This window comes from Juglans regia, chromosome 8 (genome assembly GCF_001411555.2).
Source record: "Juglans regia cultivar Chandler chromosome 8, Walnut 2.0, whole genome shotgun sequence".
Lineage (NCBI taxonomy): Eukaryota > Viridiplantae > Streptophyta > Magnoliopsida > Fagales > Juglandaceae > Juglans > Juglans regia.
Window position 1 is genome coordinate 15,367,466 of NC_049908.1, and position 17,565 is coordinate 15,385,030.

At 36.3% G+C, this 17,565-nt stretch overlaps 1 protein-coding gene across 5 annotated transcripts; it reads left to right on the top strand.

Annotated features, from left to right (window-relative positions):
* Nucleotides 1-6,956: 6,956 nt before the first annotated feature.
* LOC108986500 (type I inositol polyphosphate 5-phosphatase 4-like) lies at nucleotides 6,957-12,402 on the top strand. Of its 5 annotated transcripts, XM_018959142.2 has the most exons (15): nucleotides 6,957-7,829; nucleotides 7,922-8,009; nucleotides 8,384-8,455; nucleotides 8,673-8,760; nucleotides 8,853-8,957; nucleotides 9,055-9,673; nucleotides 9,768-9,961; nucleotides 10,077-10,185; nucleotides 10,318-10,466; nucleotides 10,580-10,872; nucleotides 10,993-11,075; nucleotides 11,257-11,296; nucleotides 11,369-11,441; nucleotides 11,541-11,656; nucleotides 12,030-12,401. In XM_018959142.2, exons 1-10 carry the CDS (start codon nucleotides 7,800-7,802, stop codon nucleotides 10,803-10,805), a joined length of 1,680 nt encoding a protein of 559 aa, XP_018814687.1. In that variant the 5' UTR covers nucleotides 6,957-7,799; the 3' UTR covers nucleotides 10,806-10,872; nucleotides 10,993-11,075; nucleotides 11,257-11,296; nucleotides 11,369-11,441; nucleotides 11,541-11,656; nucleotides 12,030-12,401. The 5 variants fall into 5 exon arrangements, with proteins under 5 accessions (XP_018814687.1, XP_035549067.1, XP_035549069.1 ...); XM_035693174.1 differs by having other exon boundaries at nucleotides 10,993-11,296; nucleotides 12,030-12,402; XM_035693176.1 differs by having other exon boundaries at nucleotides 8,864-8,957; nucleotides 11,257-11,441; nucleotides 12,030-12,402.
* The last annotated feature ends 5,163 nt before the right edge of the window (nucleotides 12,403-17,565 follow it).

The following is a 17,565-nucleotide window of genomic DNA, read 5'->3' on the forward strand; positions in this document are numbered from 1 at the left end:
GTAGACAATGGCGAAGCCATGAGGGATTTGCGTGACCAAATACTACTAAAGAATAAAACTACACAAAATGCACTGTATGGGCCTAGAGATAAAGCCCATAAAGTCATCATGTTTAGCATGAAAACTCAATCGACCTTATCCTTATAAGATCAGGATCCACTAGATAAGTTTGAGCAAGACACCTACCCTCAAGGACACAATCAACAACATAATCATGTTCAGGAAAATAACATACCATACTTAGCACCAAGAACCATGCCTCGAAGGGTCATGTTAGAGTAGAAAACTCAACCTTTATAAATAACCAACCAGATATGTTCTAGAGACGATTACTCATTATTGTTCTTTGTTGAGAGTAGTAAATTCCTCTCTGACTTAACCATCGGAGTATCCCCTTTGGATTCCACGAGGCTCTTGTTATGGTTGCAAGATGGTTGAAGTTATTGAATGCGTTACAGACATCGCTAGAGATTGCATTCTCAAGTGGCATAAAACTCTCTTTCTCTCTTTGTAATTGGATGGCATATCTTTAAAAAAGTCAACCATTTTTTGGATGATAGAGATTAGTGGATCTATATTTCCTGTAATGTATTACACAGTACAGAAAATCAAGCTACAAGTCGTTCATCTCCTAAAGAAACTACAAGACGTCTGAGCACAAGTATAGAAAATGGTTGATTTGTAATTACACTAGTTTCCTTGTTTTCCATTTATTTGTAAATACTTTTTCTATTATTTGCTGGCTTCCTTTTTAGTACAGAGTTGGTTAGTTTGTTACATGAGAGGGTTATATACCCACACCATTATGTACAGTGAAATCATTGAGGAATATACAGTACTCTTCCTTCATCCTTTGTGCATTGCTCTCTGATTTTCTTCTCACCATTTTGAATACTGACATGGTATCAAGAGCCTGAGAGCCACCCATGGAGGATTTCGAAGGTTTCGACAGTTCTTCCTCCAACAGTCCCAAAAATCCCTCTGCTCATTCACACCAAATATCAAACACCCTTCCATGCCACAAATATGGCCAAATACCTGAACCTCACCAACCCTAGCAACCCATTTCGGCTGGACAACGGCGACAACCCTGTCGTCGTTCTGGTCACTGACTTGCTCACCATCGAGAATTGCCCCACGTGGTCCCGTGCGATGAGATGAGCTCTCCGTGCCAAAAATAAAATATGTTTCATCACCGGTTCCATTTCTCAACCAACATACCCCGATGATCCTCTTCTTGACTTATGGGAGCACTGCAACGACATGGTGGTTTCATGGCTTCAGAACTCTATAAGCCCCTCCATCAGATCCAGCGTTGCTTTTGTAGACAATGCCCATGACCTTTGGCTCAATCTTCAGGACCGTTTCTCCCATCAAAATGGACCTCGTATATACACCAGCTCAAGAAGACACTTGCCAGCCTTCAACAAGACTCCGACACTGTAAGTGTATATTACGGACGACTTAAATCTCTTTGGGATGAGTTACTTATTTATGACCTCATTTTAGTTTGCTCTTGTTGATCGATGAAAACTCTCTCAGACCGATACCAACGGGACTATGTCTTTTAGTTTTTTATGGGTTTAAACAACACATATTCCCCTGTTTGAGACCAAATAATGCTCTTAGATCCTCTTCCACCCATCACAAAATTCTTTTCTCTCATTCAACAGCAGGAACACTACTATCAAATGACCTCCACTTCAAACCCATCTGACTCCATGGCATTTGCCATTCGAAAACCATACTCATTCCCTACCCGTAATCCATCACAACAGAAATCAAAGAAAGACCGAGCCTACTGTTCTCACTGCAAGATCATAAGACACTCTTTTGAAACTTGTTTCAAGGTTGGTAACGCTAAGGCCCCAATTTGTTCTCATTGCAACATGACTAGACATACAATGGATAAGTGTTATAAGCTCCTTGGCTACCCCCCCGGACACAAACTTTACAATAAATCTCAAGGATCAAATGCTTTTACTGCTCAAACTTCTCATATTGACTCCATCCTTGAAGATTCCAGTGATGGTCGAGTAGGTCTTACTTAGGCACAATATCAGCAATTAATGTCATTACTCCAACCACGACAGCCCTCCACCATTGCTCAGTCCTCTGCCAACCAGATTCAATCCATCATTCCTCCTAAGTCAACTCCTCAGATTTCTGGTATTCAAATTGTTTATCCACTTGCACACACAATCATTCATTCTCACAAGAAATTCCTTGGATAATTGATACTGGTGCCACTGACCATATGGTCTGTTGTACCTCTTTTTTTACCATTATTAATTCTCCTGTTTCTCACTCTGTCAAGTTACCAAATGGCACAAATGTACCTGTTACACACACGAGCACAGTTCACTTAACATCCTCACTTCGCCTCACCGAAGTCTTGTGTGTTCCTTCCTTCAGTTTTAATTTAATTTCAGCCAAGAAGTTGGCTGCCAATCTCATTTGTTGTCTAGTTTTTTTCTCTAATTTTTGCCTTATTCAGAACCTTTTATCTTGGACAACGATTGGGAAGGGTGAAGTGAAGAATGGTCTATATCACCTGCTCAACACGACTGTCTCTCCCTCTACCTTAGTGACCATTTTTTCTCACTTTTCCACACTTACAAAGTCTGCTACAGCTTCTGTTTCACACATTGAAAATGTTACTGACCTATGACATTGTTGCCTAGGCCACCTTTCTTTTCCTGTTCTGAATATGATTACAGATCCTATTGTAAAGAAAAGCATTTCAATTACTAATAATTGTTACATTTGTCCATTGGCAAAATTTTATAGACTTCCTTTCCCTCATAGCAAACATAAGACATCAATACCATTTGAAATTGTGCATTGTGATCTCTGAGGACCATGTTCTGTTCCTGCTTATGATGGCTCAAAATATTTTTTAACTTTAGTTGATGACTTCACTAGGAGTACATGGTTGTATCTCCTTCCTAACAAAGCTGCCACCCGAACAAGCATTGAGTCTTTTACCAATATGATTGAAAATCAATTCAACCTCACCATCAAAAATCTAAGAAGTGATAATGGAGGAGAATTTAAAATGAAAGAGTTTTCTCATAAAAAATGGATCATACATCAAACAAGTTGTGTTACCACTCCACAACAAAATGGAGTTGTGGAGAGGAAACACCAACATTTGCTTATGTGGCTCGTGCTTTAAAATTCTAAGCTGGTCTTCCTCTTGAATATTGGAATGATTGTGTTTTGACTGCCACATACCTCATCAATAGGACACCTAGTCCCCTTTTTCAAAACAAAACACCCTTTGAACTTTTGTTTAAATCTCCACCCAGTTATACTCATTTAAAAGTTTTTGGGTCTCTTTGTTTTGCTGCCACTCTTTCACAAGGAAGAACAAAATTTGATCCCCGAGGTCGCATGTGCATTTTTCTTGGATATCCTTTTGGAACTAAAGGTTATAAATTGCTTGATCTTGAGTCCAAAACCAATTTTGTCTCTCGGGATGTGCTTTTTCATGAGTCCATCTTTCCATTTCAATCTTTACCTTAACCCCCATCCACTTCTTCTCCGAACCCCACCCTTGTTTTTACTAAACCTTTACCGGACTCACTTGATTTTTCCACAATTTCTTCCTCTCCACAAGTTAGTCCATCTTCTCACCATCTCGCCATCCCGCCACCCCACCCTCCATACATGTACTAGATTCATCTCAACAATATGTTGCACCATCACATAATTCTTCCACTTTTTCTCCCACTACTACTCCCTCACTTTCCACACCAACTTCTCCACCTCAACCCCCTCTTCGCAGGTCACAAAGGGTGAGGAGAGCTCCACAATACCTGCAGGAATTCCATTGCAACCAGACTTCACGTTCAGGCCCTTCTCAGTTGCTGTCCACTGCTTCTTCTTCCTCTACTGGTAATTCCTGCTCTTTAGCTAATTTTCTGACTTGCTAGAATTTTTCTCTTTCCTTTTACTTCTTTTTCCACCTCCATTTCCATTGCTCCTGACCCTACCACTTATAAGCAAGCTATCAAACACCCTAGTTGGTGTCAAGCGATGAACATTGAATTGTCTACCTTAGAACAGAACCAAACTTGGATTATCACTGATTTATCTCCTGGAAAAGAGGCAATTGATTGCAAATATGTCTACAACTAAGTTTCATGCTGATGGTTCTGTAGAAAGGTTGAAAGCAAGGCTTGTTGCAAATGGGTTCACACAACAAAAAGGCATAAACTATACGGAGACTTTTTCCCCAGTCGCCAAGCTTGTTACAGTCAGAGTCTTATTATCTGTTGCAGCAGTACAAGGCTGGTCACTTCTTCAATTTGATGTTCACAACGCATTTCTCCATGATGATTTGAATGAGGAGATTTATATGTGTAAATCATCGGGATATAACAAATGAGGACCCAATCAAGTATTTCTCAAGAGCCTCAGCAGCAAATCATCAAACGGCCGACACAGGGACCCTCAGCAGCAAACCACTTCAACTGCCCCTTGAGCAGAATTTTAAGCTCAGTAAATTTTCTGGTGATCCACTACCAGACCCGAGCCTCTACAGAAGACTTATTGGCCGTTTGTTGTATCTTACAATCACTCAGCCTGACATATCTTATGTTGTCCAGCTCCTTAGCCAATTTATGAATCATCCCACAACTTCACATTTGGCTGCAGCTCATAAAACTCTTCAATACATCAAGGCAGCACCTGGACAGGGTATATTACTATCCTCCTTATCTCCACTTCAACTTAATGCCTATTGTGACTCAGATTGGGCCTCATGTCCTGACACACGTCGCTCCATCATTGGGTATTGCATACTTATTGGCAATTCCCTTATTTCTTGTAAATCCAATAAACAATACGTGGTGTCCCGCTCCTTAGCCGAAGCTGAATATCGATCCATGGTTTCCAAATGCTCTGAGCTGACTTGGCTTAGGTACTTGCTTCTTGATCTTCAGGTTCCACATCCTCAGGCTGCCTTCCTTTATTGTGACAACCAAGCCACACTCCACATCGCTGCTAATCCGGTCTTTCAAGAACGTACCAAATATATCGAGTTAGATTGTCACTTAATCCGAGACAAGATCCAAGAGGGCAGCATCATCACAGCTCATGTTGCCTCACATTGTCAACTAGCTAATATTTTTACAAAGGCTTTGCCCTCCTTCATCATTAAGTTACATTTATTCAAGATGGGAATAGTTAACCTCTATTCTCCATCTTTTGGGAGGCTATTACACAGTACAGAGAATCAAGCTACAAGTCGTTCATCTCCTCAAGAAACTACAAGACGTTTGAGCACAAGTATAGAAAATGGCTAATTTGTATTGACACTAGTTTTCTTGTTTTCCATTTATTTATAAATACTTTTTCAATTATTTACTGGCTTCCTTTTTAGTATAGAGTTGGTTAGTTTGTTACACGAGAGGGTTATATACCCATGGCATTATATATAGTAAAATCATTGAGGAATATACAATACTCTTCCTTCATCCTTCGTGCACTGCTCTGTAATTTTCTTCTCACCATTTTGAATACTGACATGGACACTTCCCTAGGTAGGAAGGCCATAATCCCATCTCATATTTTCCTACTCAAACTGTCTGCAATTCCTTATAATCGTTATCAAGATTAAGGTCAGTCTTTGGAGTGTTTGGACGTCAACCCAAAGAGTTTAATCACTCTATATATAAATTAATAGGGTAATTGAATGGAGAGAGCCCTTCAATTAATGGACACGGTCTCCCACATGTAGCATGTGTATTAAGATTAGTCAATCTAAGAAATCAGGTTTGCAGAACTTAAATCAAGAAATTAATTTGTCCTAGCTAGGTATTAAACTAAAGATAGTTACACTAAACCCTAGGAGATTTATTGGGCGGTGGGGGTGGTGAGTTGAACTAGGGTTAGGGAATCTAAACAGCCTAACAAGATCCTACATTCGTGCAAATTCATTGTTTGTTTCCTCGGAAGGGCAGTCACAAAGCATAGAACTCACATATAACAAATGCAATTAGTCAAAAATCAAAATAGAGCCCGAGAATTAAGACAATTGCCTTGGTCCTCATGGGCATATAATCTATGTTGAGTCAAAAGAGCCTCCTCAAAGTTGCTTTGGCAACCAACATATTTTTAATACCCCAAACACTAAAAAATGAAGGTTTTCAGGGGATGCATTGCTTTTTGAGTATAGACACAAAAATGCTTCAAATGTTCCCAACACCAATGAGGTACCTTTGTGGTAGACATAGACCCCTTTTTCCATTTAAACATTCCATCAATCAGTCCCTGTAAACCTATAGATATTCCCATAGCCCAAAAACCCACATTGGAGGAACACAAGCTTGACCGTTAGAAATTATTTCTTCCAAACATTCCTTCAGTTTCAACTAAGCAAACAACAAGACCTGCCTCGGTTTTGATATCTTATCTTATCTTATCATTACAATTTTTTCAAATTCTCATATAAAATATAATAAATAATTTAATTTTTTTAAATCATAAAATAAAAATTATATTCTAATAATATTTTATTTAACTTTTAACAAAACATCTTATTTGAATTGCGTAACTAAACGAGATCTAAAAGAAAGTAAACAAGTCAGCTGGACATAGTCCCCATAAGGCATAAGCTTCTAAGTAATAAGAAAAACAAAATATATATATATATAAAAAAAAAAAGGAGATTAGTGTTACAAATTTCTGTATGTATTTGAATATTTTTCACCCTTCATTAAAGAAGAAATCCAATTAAAGAAGCAGCAGAGAGAGAAAGGCAAACAGACACTCTCCATACATGCCCTTTATCTTTTGTCTTGTTTTAACTGCTTTCTTTCCCCTCATTGAAGACCAAATAGAAAAAACTAAGTTGTAGTATAGCCATTGCTTGGGTATTGGATCGGACCTAACTTTGCTGACCATGGGTAGAAGTTAGAGAGAGAGAGAGAGGGAAGGGGGTCCGGGTAGTGCATGTCTTGGCTGGGTGAGTGAGAGACGAGAGTGGTTGGGTGACCAACTGACCAAATCCGAAAGCCTACTCTCTCCAAGTCCCACCAAAGCTGGTTTTGGGTCGACCTTGGATTTGGGTAAAAAGCCGAGAGAGAGAGAGAGCCGAGCTCCCCCTCCTCCGAACACTTTATTCTCTTCAAATTCGATACTTTGCTCTGTACCCACAACGAGGTTTTTTTTTTCTTTTTTTGCACAGAGAGCAAAACTCACTCACTCTCTCTCTCTCTCTCTCTCTCTCTCTCCCCCCGACATTGTCTTGTTTTATCCTCAGAATCTCATAGTCTTACTTCTACGCATTCAGGGGCTCTGTCCTTCTCCCTCCCTCTCTCTCCCTCCTTGGTTCCCTTTGAGAATTCCTCTGTTTTCTCTCGACTCAACCCTGAAAATAAAGTGAAACGGAAGCTATTGATCTCAGTATTTTTGGGTTTTATCAAGTGTTTGTAATTCCAGCGTAAAAAATGCTGAGAAACTGGGATTTTCCTTGTTCCCTCAATTTTTTCTTCTCTTCAATGCCTGAGGAAACAAAAGTATTGCCTGCCCTTTTGTTCTGTTATACTCTCTTGCAAAGCAGTAGTTTCTCCCCTTTTTTTGGCTTAAATTAGAGGATTTTCTCTCATTAATTGGTTTATTCTAGAGAGATTAACAACCTAGTTTCTGGGGAGTTTTTTTGGTTCCTAGATTTGATTTTTCTATATAGTTTTTGGTCATTTTTTCCCAGTCAGTCTTTCCAAATAATTCTTGAAGAACGAATTAAAGTTAGTTATTATAAATCTTGATAGCTATATGAAGTTTGTGCGACAATGAGAGATGGGAGTTCCAAGAAAAGCAAGGTTTGAAAACTGCCACTGCTTCTCGCAATGTGTACTTTTTTTCTTCTCAATTTTTGGGTTGTGAGATTGCTGACTCTGTATACTTGGTGAAGCTTTCATGGCCGAGGACATTGGTCAAGAAGTGGTTCAATATCAAGAGCAAAGCTGAGGACTTTCACGCAGACGATATCGTATATGAAGGTAATAATGGCCGATAATTTTTGTCGATTATAGCACGATTTGGATTCGATTTAGGGCTCTGGATTTGGTAGTCTTAACTTTTATATCAACGGGAAAAAAAAAAAAAAAAAAAGGATTTTCTCAGCAATAATTTACCTGCTTTAAGGTCCTTTTAGACCCTGAACGCACTTAGCATTATTCTTCCTCTGTATCAATGTTTCGCACAACAATTGTATTTTTGGGGATGTAAGGGGGTCTGCAAATTCTATTAGCAGCTTAAGATCTGTTCTCTGTTTTCTTCCTATCTTTCAAGTTCGATTATTTTTGTTTGCAACTAAAATGTATTTGTTTTTTAATGGTGCTTAAATGTATAACTTTTTGTTTTTCTTTTTCAGGTGGTGATGAAGAGTGGTGGAAGAATAACTGTTCAGAGAGGGAGGCATGCACAATCAAGAAAAGCAAAACAGGTTCAGTATCAGACACCTATGTATTGCTTTGGACCACAATATTCTCAAACACGACAGAAAATGTAGCTAAAATGTAGTTGGACCACAATATTCTCAAACACGACAGAAAATATAGTTAAAATGTAGTTAGAAGACGCAATTATGTTTTAAGAAGCTCATTATTTCTTGCTCCCAATTATTTTCACTATTCCTTCTAAAACCCCATAAAAAAATGCAGAGAGATCGTTCAGACGGAACTCTGATTGTATCCGGCGAGGTAAGATCGATCTGGATGCCTCACAAGTTACAGATGTGCATAATTACAGGTATGCTCTATTGTTACTCATTGCCTTGTACTGATTAATGTATCCCGTCAAGGGGTGGTTTTATTTGAGTTCCTTTTCCGTTTGATTTATAGGCTTTTTGTAGCTACATGGAATGTCGCTGGAAAATCTCCTCCTAATAATTTGAGTCTTGAAGATTGGCTTCATACCTCTCCTCCTGCTGACATTTACGTTCTTGGGTATTCCCTGTTAATCAAACGTTGTTTTCTCTCATTTGTTTTAGTAGAGCAACTTTTCTGGTATTCTGAAGCCTTCTTTGATCCCTTCCGCTCCCAGATTTCAAGAAATTGTTCCTTTGAATGCTGGCAATGTGTTAGGCACAGAAGATAATTGGCCCGCTAGAAAATGGCTAGCTCTTATCAGGAAGACCTTGAACAGTCTTCCGGGCACTAGTGGTGGATGCCACACACCTTCACCAATCCCTGATCCTGTTGTTGAATTAGATGCCGACTTTGAAGGATCAACAAGGCAGAAGAATTCCTCACTTTTCCATAGGCGATCATTCCAGTCCTTGAGTCGAAGCATGAGATTGGGCCACGACATGGCAATGCCACAGCCCCGACTTGATCGGCGGTATAGCATTTGTGACCGGATTATTCTTGGGAACAGGCCAAGTGACTATGACCTCAATTTCAGATATGGCTCTTCTGATGATGAGAATGGGCCAGGAGATTCTCCAGAGGCAACACAGTATTCACCAGTATCCTACAGTGGGCCTTTGTCCTTGGAGGATAGAGATAGACAGCCAGGCCACTCAAGGTACTGCTTGATTGCCAGTAAGCAAATGGTTGGGATATTTCTAACAGTTTGGGTAAAGCGCGATCTAAGGGATGATGTTCGCAACATGAAAGTGTCCTGTGTGGGAAGAGGATTGATGGGCTATCTTGGAAACAAGGTATATTTTTCTTTGTGGCAATTTTCTTGAATTTGAGAGCAAAATTATCATGAACCAGGTAATGGCGGCATTCTCATTTTCTTGGGTTTTCCAGGGTTCAATTTCTATTAGCATGTCTTTCCACCAAACAAGCTTTTGCTTCGTATGTAGCCATTTGACCTCTGGGCAAAAGGATGGTGATGAGCTAAGGAGAAACTCTGACGTCATGGAGATTCTTCGGAAGACAAGGTTTCCTAGGGTTCATGGCACGGGGGACTCGGGTTCCCCTCAAACAATTATAGAACACGAGTAAGGCTATATTCAATAAATTTCAATTGGCTCTTATGTTCCTTATCTTATCTATAATGTTCTAAAAGAAACTTTCTCATTGCTTTTGATGTTAAATTTAATTGCCTTGGCGCAGTCGAATTATCTGGCTAGGGGATTTGAACTATCGTATTGCTCTATCTTACCGATCTGCAAAGGCTCTTGTTGAGATGCATGATTGGAGGGCATTGCTCGAAAATGACCAGGCATGCTTACAACCCTTGATGTAGTATGGATATTTATTTACTATTTATGTGGCTATTTCTAATGTATCAGAGTGTGTATTTATTGTGAACCATTTCCAAATTGCTCATTCTGATATTTGTTGATATTTTCAGTTGCGTATAGAGCAGAGACGTGGGCATGTCTTTGAGGGATGGAATGAAGGAAAAATATACTTTCCTCCTACCTACAAGTATTCAAATAATTCTGATAGATATGCAGGGGATGATAGGCACCCAAAGGAGAAGCGAAGAACTCCCGCATGGTGACTATTGCAAAATATACTGTCATAAGGCAGTATATACTTATCATATAAATGGAACAGTGGAATGTAGAAAATCAGTATATACAATCTAATCTGGTTGTTTGTATGTGAAGGTGTGATCGTATATTATGGCATGGCAGAGGCCTCCATCAATTATCATATGTTCGAGGGGAGTCAAGGTTCTCAGATCATAGGCCAGTTTATGGCATATTCTTGGTGGAGGTCGAGTCTTTAAACCGGAGCCGAATCAAGAAAAGCATGAGTTGTTCCAATGCCAGGATTGAGGTAGAGGAGTTGTTACCATATATGAACGGATACACTGATCTCAATTTCTTTTGAGGGCTGGAAATCACATTCCAGCATGCTCAACTAGAAACAATTGGAGAAGGATTAGATGATGTTCAAGGTAGTTTAAATTACTGCAAAAAGATTTCTATCAGCTACTCGCATTAATGTGATTCTATTTCATCAACTAAAATTTGAATTGACTGTATACATGATTTACACTTATCAAATTGTATTACAGGACTTACCACAAATACGTAATGCTGAGATCAAACTACAAGTTTCTGAGATATTCCAACACCAGTTAGCCTCCTCATCAATCAGGTATTTGCCATAGTTCATCCTTCCAATCGGGTTTATATTTTGCTCACAAAAGTTATAGGTCAGATTTTCAATTCAGCTGTATCATATACCTAGTTTGGATAGTTTACAGTCTTCCTTTCAGGAGAGACAAGGTTGATAAATGTTTGTCAGAAGCTAAAAGTAATTCTCACTTTTTACCCAGTTAAAGCTGTGAACTGTGGAGTCAACTCCTACACCAAATAGTAGGTTCCTGAGAAAATGTTGGAAGTTATTTCTTGTTTCTTCCAGAGCTTTTAGTTAAGATCTCTTGCCAGGTACATGTGCTGCAGATAACTCAAACCTTGATGGTGTGATAGAAACACACTGCTCTCCAAAATCCAAAAGAAGGTTGGTCCCTTCTTTCTTTTCCTATACTTAGGCTGACTGTACTTCTTCTTCCGCATACCTTTTATCTAATTCTATCCATATCTATCCTTGTCACAACAGGTACATAAATAATTGGGTGTTCTTTTTTTCAATCACTAACTCCAGAATTTTGTGGCTCACAATCCCTTTCATTGCAAAGTCTAATTAACACGGTCGTCACTCCTGGTATTTAACCGGTATGCTCAAACCTAAGCTGCTTATCATAATATAATGCTTTTCTGTTTTTATGTTAATAACTTTTACTGATGCCAACTTCAACGGTGTCCTACTGGTCCTGGGATGAGCCATATAAAATTGGATGTTCTGGGTTCAACATCCCACATTAAACTCTTTGAGTCCATTGGACGGGAGAATTTCTACTTGAATTACTAGAAGTGCACTTACGAGGAACTCTTTGCCGAAAGTCTGTGCACCCTTGAGATTAGTCGAGTTTTTGTCCCGGACAACCATTGCCAAAAAAAAAAAAAAATTGTGCTGATGTCTTACAAACTTAAGCCAATTGGGGATTTTAAAAGCTAACAGAAAAAGGCATATTTTGTGTGTATGCAGGATCAAGTAATGGCCCAGTGTTGATTAAAGAAGCACCAACTTTATTGGATATCTAACGAACAATTGTTTTCTGTCAAAGGAGACTCGGATTTGTGTTATTCTTAAGAAAAGCATTAGAGATGTGATGGATAGTCGTTACTAGCCAAAAAAAAAAAAGAAAAAAGAAAGAAAGAAAGGAAAAGGTATTAGCGATTGTCTGATTGATACGAAGCTTCTTTTTCTGTTGCTGTCAATGGTTTACTGGAAAGAAAACATAACAGTTAATTTGGTTGACTGTCTCCATTTTATTTTATTTTTTGTCTACATTCAAAAAGCAAACAACAGCCTACACTTTATAGATTTATCAGGTAGTTATCATGCACTTACCCCCAAGTCATTATAATCCTTGCACTTATTCATTCTTTGCCATTCTTTCTATTCAAATTTGCGACAAAACTGGAGATTTGGAGTTCGAAATCCCGTCCCAGTAAAAAAAAAAAAAAAAAACTGAGGCAAAAACTTAGCACCTCTCCCACTTAATGCAACAAAATCAAATTCAAGGTAGGACGTTATCTTGCTTTCAAAAGCAAACCCATGATTTAGTTTAAATTATCTTCAAAGCATACAAAATATAGAAATGGTATTTGCAGTCTTAGAATGTATAAATTTCATACGGCTATTTTAAAAAAAAGTTGATAACTCAATGATCTATATAAAAAAAAAAAAAAATTTAATAGTAATTACCATTTTTTTAAAAAAAGAATATACTAGATTTACACATTTTATAACTGATTCAAGCTTTCAAGTGTAAGTTGGCAGTAAAATTGCATGCCACTTGTGTTGGGCACAAGATATTGATCCACAAGGCGACAACCTATCCTATCTTGGAAGAACAAGCCAAGCAAGAAGTTTATGGACTGCTTTGTTGTAGTTTTCCTCGTCCAAAGTACACCTGGACATTAGTGTGTTTCAATAGCGTTTGCTCAGGCAAAGTGGAAAGAGAGTAGTTGGAAGTAGTTCTTACTTAAATATGAAGAATTCAAGCAGGAGAAAGAAATGTATAAAGTATACCTTACGGCTTACTGTACTTAATGATTGAAATATGTTGTTAAATTAAATGTCAATTTTCATAATGTTTATGCTTAGACATAGGATTAATGTCACGAGAGAGAAAAAAACAAAGTAAATATTATTTACTATTCATGCACTGTTCATATAGAGATTTTTTTTTTTTACTCTCTTTATAAAGTATACAACTAAACTTTTGGAATATGTAGATGATTTTAACCGTACGTGGAATACATCTAAGCATATTTATTGACAAGGCTAAAAAAAGTCATATTTGTTGCCTTTGGTTGACTTCGACTATGACTACATTTATTAGAGGTTTAGATAGTGAGTTGAGATAAGATGAAAATTAAATAAAATACTGTTAAAATATTAATTTTTAATATTATTATTATTTTGAAGATTTAAAATAATTGAATTGTTTATTATATTTTATATAAAAAAATTTTAAAAATTATAATAATTAAATGAGATAAAAATGAGTTAAAAATACTTTTAATATCCAAATCTCCCCAAGTCACACCATCCATGCCTTAAATTAAGGAAATATTGTCCCTTTTTTTTCTCTCCTCTTTTATTATTATTATGCAAATTTTGTCTCCAACTCCAAGATTTTCAGAAGAGAAGTGTAAGAATTATAAAGAAATTTTATGAAAATAAACTTATAAATTAACCTAAATTTATAAACTAGGTTAAATTTAATTTCATAATATAATATATTTGTGAATATAAAAAAACACATTCAATCCATCTTATTTCATCTCATTTTATTATTATAATTTTTTTAAATTTTTATAAAATATAATAAATAATTTAATTTTTTTTAATTTTAAAATAATAATAATAATAATAATAAAATAATATTTTATTTAATTTTTTATTTTTCGTTTAAAATATTTTTATGTTATCTTATCTAGCAGTATAAACAGCTCTTGAAACATTTCTTTCCCAAGAAATTCTCCAAGGCTGTTACAGGAAATTGTGTTGAGGCTGCAGTCATTGGTCAGATCAGTCTTTAATACAGACTTCAAGTGATTCGTACTATTGGTTGTAACGTCAATTTGGAACAGAGGAGAAAATTAAAGGAAATTAACAGTAAACTAAAAAAAAAAAAAAAAAAACTGAACGACTTGTTTCTCACCATTGAAGGTGAAAAGACGTTAGAGGCAGAGATGCAAAGCAAAAGTTACTTCTTTTTCTTAATAAATATAAATATTTAAAAGAAAGAAAAAAATTATTAGAAAGGAATACGTGGCCGACCCGACCGACAGTGAGGACGTTGCATGGACTCCTAAACATCCTCGAATATACCCAACGTACACGATTCTATTGGAAAAATGATAGATTAGTAATTTACTACCACCTTATTATTTATTTACAATTTTTTTTTTATTTAATTTAATTTAATTTTTAATTTTAATTAATAATTAAAGAAATCACTATTAATAAAAATATATATTTTTTATTTTTTTGTAAATAATTACAAATATTAGAAAAATATTTTAAAAAATAAAAAAAATTAATTATAAATAATAAATGTGTGATAACATTATCACTATCCTTATGATTGGGGGGCAAATTCATCTATTCATGATTGATTGATGTGGTGTTACTGTTGAGCGTTGACTCTTTTTTGTAATTCCTGAAGTTTCGTGAAGTGGGCTATGGGTTTGAGATCAAGATTGAAGAAACTGAAGGTAAGGTAAAACCGTCAAATCCATGCACTTGACAGAATTACTTGTTTACATGTACGAAAATATAGCTGGAAATGACCATTTGTATTAATAATTATTTTATAAGATTTGATTTATAATAAGATTTGACCATTCGATAAGATTTGTACGAAGATTTGACCATTTTAAAGTTAGAAATGATGATTCAATAATTTAGAGTAAATTTTACTTATAAAACTTCAATTTTTATATTTATTTTTGAAATTAGATTAGGAGTGTACACAGATGGTTTCGACGTAAAATTGAGACTCTAATGACGTCTGTCGTCTGTCATGAGAGCTCAACATCAGCTAAAATTGTTCGATTGAGGAGAGAAAATTAATATTATCGGTCTCGACGTGGTGCGGTTTGATTCTTTGATCTGCCGTCGGCGTCTCTATGATAGAGGAGGGATGCCGCGTCCATTGTCGAGTGAGAGTAGAAGCTTAGGGTTTAGGATTGCAAATGAAGGAGAAGACGCGAGGAAGAAGAAGAACAGAGGGAGAGTGTTTACTGAAACCTAATTCAATTTGTTTTTTTTTTTAAGTTCCACTTTTAAAAATGATGTCGTTTCACTCATTTAAATGAAACGGAGCCGTTTAATATATATATATATATATATTCAAAAAATAGAAAAATGGTCGGCCGGTTCAGCAGTTTCTTAGGGGCTCAAACCGACGCCAAATCGTCGACGTTGATTTTCCCTCAAATCCTCTCAACCGCCAACCGGTTCTTCACCGGTTTCAACCGGTTCCTAAATCCAGCAGCCAGTTCGCGTTGGAGGCGGTCGGTCCTGCCTGTTCCTGTATAGCCCTAGTTTAGATTGAGAAGTTATATCATTAACTTATCTCATTTCAACATTACAATTTTTACATAAAATATAATAAACAATTCAACTATTTTAAATTTTAAAAAATAATATTTTATTCAACTCATCTAAAATTATTTCATTTTATCTTATTTCATATCTTTCTTAATACTTTGTGTTTCTTTATCCTTTAAAGTGGTACTCAGAGGCGTGACTCCGTCTGTTCAAATAGACAGACATAGCGAATCACTCTTTACACAAAACATTAATTTCATGAATAGGGATTTCATTGTTTTATGTCTCAGTTTATATACGGACATCGTTTTTGCATTCGCCCTGTAGTCATAGAATTCTCAAATTCAAGATTCTGACAATGCTTTCTATACAGTCTACTATATGAAATATTCAATGTATATCTTATTATAAGAAAAATGATTGTGTAAAAAGTTATGCCTTTTGTTGGAATATCACCTTCATTCATAATATTTTAGCATATGTATGTTAATATAATTTATTTTCTATCATATTTAGTTTATTGTATAAATTAATTAGTATCATTAATTTATTATATTTTAATAATACAGCAGAGAATAGCAAAGATGTAGCCATCAAATTCTAGCTCTCACATTCTCTCTTCTATTTCTTTTTATATTTTATTACATTTTGTTCATATAAAGATTATTTCAATTATCGTTATTTGTCAATTTTTAATGTTATCGAACACACATTTAGTGTGTTGAAAGAACGGTTTAAAATTTTAAATTTAATGCCTGCAGATACCATTGAGAGGCAAGAACTCATCATTACAATGTGTTGTACGCTGCATAATTTAATTATAATAGTGATGTTGAATGATTGGTTATTTAAAAGCAGCATGTAGCTCTCTTGAAACCAGCGTGGGGTTGGTGACATGACAGAATCATCTCGTCATCTAGACATGACCTCGAATCAAACCAAATTATGGCTGTAATTAGGGATGGAATTGCAATACCTATATAGGCAATTATGAGTGGCAATTGAACGTGTATTTAAAACTATAATTCTTCTATACACAGTCATGATAGGCAATCGGTGTGCAGTCATTGACGCCACGTCAGCCTTAAAAAAAATGACAATAGAAGAAGAAGAGTAAAAGGATCAGCTAGAAACCGAAATCGTAAAGAACGAAAAACTCATGGAAATTCGTCTAGGTTTTTGTTCTACAATTCATCTGGGTCTTCGTCTTCCCGCTCGTATAGTGTATGGGTTTTCTTTCTCAGTCTACAACTCATCATCTGCTTCTTCTTGTCAATAGATATTCGCTTTGGTCGGCCTCATACCTCTATTTAGGGAAAAAAAAACTGCTGCAAATAATCTCATTTCTTTTATTAGTATTTTCTTTTTCGTATGTTGTTGAGACAAAACCCATAACTTTTCTGTGTAGTTTTGTAGGATTAGTTACTGGGTTTTCGTTCTTGTTTCTTCCCATTTTCTCACCATTTTATTTACTTTCCTTTCATTTGAGCCAATGTCATTTGAGCCACTTGGGCTTTTACCGTAGAAATAGATATTTCTAGAAGTTGTGGCAATCATGCTAATGATAATGGATGGTCTTCATTAAAAGGGACAAACAAACAATAAAGAGAAGAAATTTACCGCAATAGCTCTCTCCTGCGATGAAAAAAAAAAATCTCTTTTGCTGAAGAAAAGCAGAGACTGGAAACCAGTACCTATTCTGGAAACTTGGCAAACCAGAGTTTCAAGAACAAGAGACTATCTTGTGCTGAAGAAAAGCAGACTCCAAGTGTCAGTTTCGAAATGTCTATGCATGTCTAAGCTTGTTATTTGATAAACATCCTCTCATAGCTGTAATTCTCTTGTGCTGAAGAAAAGCAGACCCAAGTGTCAGTATCAAGGTCTTTTGATACATAATTTTGCACCGACCCCCCAGGAATCAACTTTGTGGTCATAATTTTGCATCGAGAGAACA